This window comes from Pteropus alecto, unplaced genomic scaffold, assembly GCF_000325575.1.
Source record: "Pteropus alecto unplaced genomic scaffold, ASM32557v1 scaffold97, whole genome shotgun sequence".
Classification (NCBI taxonomy): domain Eukaryota; kingdom Metazoa; phylum Chordata; class Mammalia; order Chiroptera; family Pteropodidae; genus Pteropus; species Pteropus alecto.
The window spans coordinates 14,335-19,883 of NW_006439713.1; the positions used below are offsets into that span (position 1 = coordinate 14,335).

A 5,549-nucleotide genomic window follows, 5' to 3' on the forward strand; every position below is an offset into this window, starting at 1 on the left:
CCCAGGAGCCTTGGGGTGAGGGCTTCCAAATTACGAGTTTGGGGTCGCTTTGTGACTTTTAAAAAGCACGACTCGCACGTTTTCACGATGAAGACCAGTTGATGCCGGACACTCACGGAAAAAAAAAAAATACCGAGTTTCGGCCACAGCTCTAAGGCAGACGTTATATTTTCCACAGGGACGAAGACGGAGGCGCTGGCGCGCTGGGCGTCGGGCGGCACGCGAGGCCCTCACAGCACGGTGGCCTGCACGACGATCTCTGGGTTCTCGATGTCCGCCTTGCTCTGGACCATCCTCAGCTCCAGCTGGGCCGGGCTGGGCCTCTGTCCTTCCCCAGCCTGGGCTGCGGACAGATGGAACATGAGTGAGGAAGCGGGGCCAGGGCTGCGCCCCGAGTCCCCGGCTCAGGCGGGAGCGCCACGCTGCTGCCGACCACTGCCCCCACCGCCGAAAGCCACAGGCCACAGACGGGGGACGACGGGGGCCACGGGGAGCCTGTCCGCAGCAGGACACGCGGTCACGCCCACCGCGCTGTGAGCCGGTGCTGCCTCCCTCCCTCGCCTCTCCGCCCGAGGCCCCGGCACACAGAGGCTCACGGGCACCCCACGGGCACCCCAGGGGCACCCCCAAGCCCGGCAGGCGGTACCTTTCGCACACTTGATGGTCCGCTGCAGAACGTGGTGCATGGCCGACACCGTCTTCTCACAGGCCACCTGCAGGGGACAGGGCCACTGTCTGCTGCCACTCGAGGCCGCCTGCTGCCCTGTGTCGCCCACAGCTGCCCAGGAGCGCACTGTCTCCGCTCTGGGACGCCAGGGGCTGGCTCCCTCACGTCCCCCAAACCAGCTGGGCCCTGGTCCACCGCAGGATGGCCCATCCACGGCGGGCTGAGCAGCTGCCTGCGCCCTAACTGCACTAATCGACCGCCCTCCGGACCCCAGACAGGCTGGGGAGGGGCTGTGACACAGGACTGTCCACACAGCGGCCTGCAGTGGGTGCTCGTCCAGTCTCTGGGCTCGGCAGGTGCCGGGCACACGAGCAGGACACCCCCTCCCACTCCTGGACTCAGGCCCCTCCCCCGAACTGGGACGTGGCCTTGGGCGGCCCGACAGCGACACCTCCTCTGGGCACCAAGATGCCGCTGCCTGGACCAGACGGAGTGCCTGCTGCTGCCCATCGAACCAGCAGGCCTGTGTTTGCTCGGGACGCCGGAGGGCGTGAAACCCGCCAGGGGTCTGGGAGGGGCGGGGGAGGTGCCGAGCGCCAGCCATGCTCTGCCCAGACGGGGGCCCGACGCCCAGCCTGGGCCCGAGGGTGGCCTCAGGTGCCCCACAAAGACAGAGTCAGGGGACTCCATCCCAGACCCCAACCTCTTAACTCGCCTTCTGAGGGAGCCCGATGAGCTCGCGAGCGGGACAGGGGCGGGGACTCAGCCAGGTGCGGGATCCCTATCCGGCTGCTACCCACCCTGCCTCGGGCTCATGGTAACCCTCGGCCCCCTCCCTGGGCCTGGTAACCAGCTAGCTCTGCACAGAGCACCCGGGATCTCCGTGGCAGGAGGGGTGCGTCTGGCTGACCTTGAGATTGTTGGGGTGCTTGTGTGTCCACGCCAGGAGCATGGCGGCGAAGAGGTCCCCAGTGCCCACGAAGACGGCGTCCACCTTGAGCATCTCCATGCGGATGCGCTCTGTCACCACGGAGCCGTCGGGGTGGCCTGGCGGGGGCAGGGCTGGCTGGGACCCCAGGCCCTTGGCCAGCAGAGGGCCCTCCCAGGCCTGGGCACCAGCCTGCCCGCCTCTGCCCTAGCCCTCCCCTGCACTGCACCTGGAGCGCTGATGTCACCCATGGGGGCTCACTCTGACAGAACCCGGGCCTCAGGGCCTGCCCGGTGCACCCAACGCCCCATGGCGCTGTGCCATCCCAGGGGAAGAAAAAAATACCGAAGGCCCGGAGGGCCAGCAAGGACGGCCTGGAGGGGACGGCGTGGCTGACGAGGGTCCAGCCCACGTGACGTGATGGTGTGACAATGTGACGAGGGTCCCCACAGCAGGGGCTGTGAGCCCGCTGAAGCGGGCGTGTGTGTGCGAGTGTGTCTGCGGCTGTGAGCGTGCGCGTGTGTGTGTGCGTGCACAGGGAGAAGGCGTCTGTGGGGCTGCTCTCTGGGGCCGCGGGGGTGACCCCGGCCTCCGGTGTCGTGTTAACACCAGCCCAGGTGGCATCTGCGTGATTTAACGAGACCCTGGGTGGGCAGCCAGCCGGGTCCCGGCTCCGCAGGAGCTGAGGCATGGGGACACCTGGTTCCCGGGAGCCGGCCTCCAGCCAGGCTGCTCCTCGCGCCCCCAACACATAAGACGGGTGTCTCCTCATGCCACCAGCACCGCCACGGGCATCGAGAGTGCACCCCGTGCTCCGCTGCACCCCGATTCGTGGAAATACTTCCCGAGTGCTTTCAGCCTCACCATTCTTGGGGCGGGGGTGGGGGGTGGCTGTGGCAAGAGCTCAGGAATGTGGCCGCTTGCTGAGTAAGGCGCGACTCTCCGACTGAACCGAAAACTTTCTCAGGAGCTTCGAGGGCCCTGCGGAGGGAGCGGAAGGCCCGGGGCGGGGGCGGGGCGGGGCGGGGGTCACGCGTCCTCTGGCTCCCCAGTGCGATCAGATAGTCGCCGCCCCGTGGGGAGGGCAGGTCGGAGCTGGTGATGACCACGGTGTCAGGGCCCATGGCATGCAGCATGTCCATGACCTGCCGGGAACCGGGGGACGTCAGCCGCACCCCGTCGCCCCTGCCCCTCGCCCCCGAGCCCACACAGCCAGGGACGACTGGCTCTCAAGCCTCCGACGTGCTCTCACGGGGTCTGGCTCGATGAGGGGGAGACCACGGAGGCCGAGGACTCGGGAACTGGCCCTGACCGGCCGTGCCCATGCAGCGACAGCTCTGCCCACTGACAGTTTTGCTGGCTTAGAGGTGCCATCCCCGTTCCCTCCGGCTTGAAGTCTGAGGGCGAGTGCCTGCTGGCTCCCATCTGTACCCGAACACTGGCGGAAGGTGTCACCCAGGCTGGGCTGGCTGTCCTTCCTCGTCTGGGCTCCACACCTAGCAGCCACCAAGCAACAACGGCTCCCGCCTCCCACCCAGTCTGGGAAGCCACTTGCTCGCTCACTCGCTTATTCACTCAGCGAACACCTGTCGCCATGTGCCCAGAACACACCAGGGGCTGGAGGCTCCATGTCTTGTGACAAAATACCCACTGGGGACAACTCGGGCCCGGCATAGCGTCAGCTAGACCACGGCAGGGGGCCAGGCCTGGAGAGGGCGGAGCGGGAGGTGGGGGTGCATCACCCTCACCCGCCCTCCTCGGGGCCAGCGCGGCCCTCCTGGGGGGTCACCCTGGGAGGGCCCCCGTGCTGACCCTGGCTCGGAGTTTCTGGTGGCCGCGTCCCTCCCCTCTCAGCCCAGACCTTTGCGGGGACAGAACAGGCCACAGGGTCACATGGCAATGACCCCTCTTTAAGCTGGTTCCTCTCTAAGGGGCATGAGGGCCTGTCGCCCTGTGCGGCCACCTCAGAACAAGGCCTGTGGTCACAAGCAACGCCCTCCGCTCAGAGCTGAGTGTGGGAGATGTGTACCCCCCCCACGCACCACACACACACGGGGCGAGCCGCCCACCCAGAGCCCACCCTGAGCCCACCCAGAGCCCACCCTGCGCCAGGCACAGCCGGGCGCTTATGTGAAAGTCTTCTAGTCTCACGGCCGGGGGTGGCTGCACCCACGGCCATTTCCTCCCACCCTGTGGTCACCTGGCGAGGAGGCCCCCGTGCTGTGCCAGCTCCGAGAAAGGCCCTCAGAGCGGGAGGAGGGTCCCCGCCCGCCCCCTCCGTGGGACTGGGTCACGGCTGCCCCAGTTAGCTCAGGCAGGGGCTGCTGGTAGGAGCGGAGCGGGCAGTGGGTTAACCAGGACCTGACACGCACGAAGCTGCGGGTGACCAGTCAAGTGGCCAGAATGAAATTCACAACGCATCCCCTGCTCCTCCTCTCCGGGCTGGCACACCAGAGGCTGGGACGCTGGCCACTCAGGGCGCCTGTCTGCCCCCCTGTGGGCGTGCGGCTGCCCTCTCCCCCACGTAAGTGGTGCCACCTGTGCCACGTCGAGCCCCGGAAGGTCTCCTTACCGCTAATGCTTCCTCCTGGGTGCGGATCTTTCTGCCACTCAGTAACCTGGAAGACAGGTGGGCACAGGTGAGACGTCACTTCCTGGGTCCTGCCAATAACGGTCCCAAAGCTACAGTGACACTGTCCCTCTCCTCCCCACCCCCACGCCCAATTCCCGACTTGGGGTTCCCATAGGGAACTAACTCCGAGCCCGACACCATCATGGGCCATCACGGACCAGGTACCACCGTGACGTCTGGGGAGCCGTCAGGGGTAAACTTGAGTTACACATGGGGATGCTCACGCATCACAGGGTGTGAATTCCAGACTGCCCTTAATGCGCACACGTAACAACAGTGACGGACAGCAGCCTACGCCAGGACACCCGGGGCCAGCAAGGGCGACCCAGGTCCACGGGAAGTCGGAGCTGCAAATGGCTACTGTACTGTGTCCACAAGCCCAACAAAGGTCAAGGTCCTCGGGGTGACCCATCACTACCCGGAAGGATAGGCCCGGGTCAGAGAACCCCGGGCCCCACCCCTACCTCGAAGAGTGGCCTTGGAGACTGGGGGGACATAGCTGATGGTCCAGCAGAGCCGAACCGTGACGGAGACAAACCCGCTTGGTGCTCGGCCGCCCGCCCACGGCGCCCGGGAGCCCCTCACACGCTGGGTGCCCGGTTCTTCCACCCGTCGGGAGGGGCCGTGCAGTCCAAGGACAGCCCCTGGACTCGAGACTGGGCAGCGGGGCTGGCCGCTCCCTGAGCCTCACACAGGGATTGGGGTGTGGGCCTCGGAGCTCCGAGGTGGCTGCCTGCGTCAGCTGGTGTGGACCATCCGCCCCGTGGCCTGCGTCAGCCATGTGCCAGGCGCCTCTTCCCCTTCCTGTCCCCAAGGCCCCTGCCGTTTACGAGAACGGCGAGGGGGTCAGCACTATTGCAGCGGGGAGTCGGGGCGAGGTAACCCCTACCGCTGTCGCTGACTGAAGCCAGGGCGGGCCAGCGCGCTCGTCACACAGGACAGCCCGTCCCCACCCCGCTGCCAGGCTTCTGCGCCCCGAGGCAGGCCCCGGGGGGCACGTGGGGCGCTCCCTGCGCGACCTGGCACTCTCCCCGGGGGGCGGGGTCCTGCCAGCGTGAGCCGTTTCCAGCTACTCACTCAGCCTCGAACTGGTTGGGAGTAATGATGTCTGCCACCGGCACCACCTTGTCCTTGTAAACAGGCAGGAGATCCTCGGGGACGTACTGCAGGAACGAGAGACACGGGCTGGCACGCGCGGAGGAGGACGTGGAGCCCGGACGCTCACGTCCCGGCAGGGGCCCCACTGTGGACGGGCACCCGACCGCAGTCCCACCGCACGGGCAGGGCGTGGTGACCGGCTGGGCTCCCGGGGTCCCAGGGGG

General features: G+C 67.3%; 1 protein-coding gene across 1 annotated transcript in view; it reads right to left on the bottom strand.

Annotated features, from left to right (window-relative positions):
- Positions 1 to 137: 137 nt before the first annotated feature.
- The window catches only part of PDXK (pyridoxal kinase), a 21,902-nt gene continuing 16,490 nt past the window's right edge, over positions 138 to 5,549 (bottom strand). Inside the window, exons 8-13 of the mRNA XM_025050182.1 lie at positions 5,305 to 5,390; positions 4,168 to 4,213; positions 2,629 to 2,740; positions 1,578 to 1,714; positions 647 to 713; positions 138 to 343 (exon numbers count right to left, since the gene is read on the bottom strand). Of these exons, the coding sequence (XP_024905950.1) occupies positions 231 to 343; positions 647 to 713; positions 1,578 to 1,714; positions 2,629 to 2,740; positions 4,168 to 4,213; positions 5,305 to 5,390 (561 nt within the window). The 3' untranslated portion in view covers positions 138 to 230. The remainder of the gene's footprint in view (positions 344 to 646; positions 714 to 1,577; positions 1,715 to 2,628; positions 2,741 to 4,167; positions 4,214 to 5,304; positions 5,391 to 5,549) is intronic.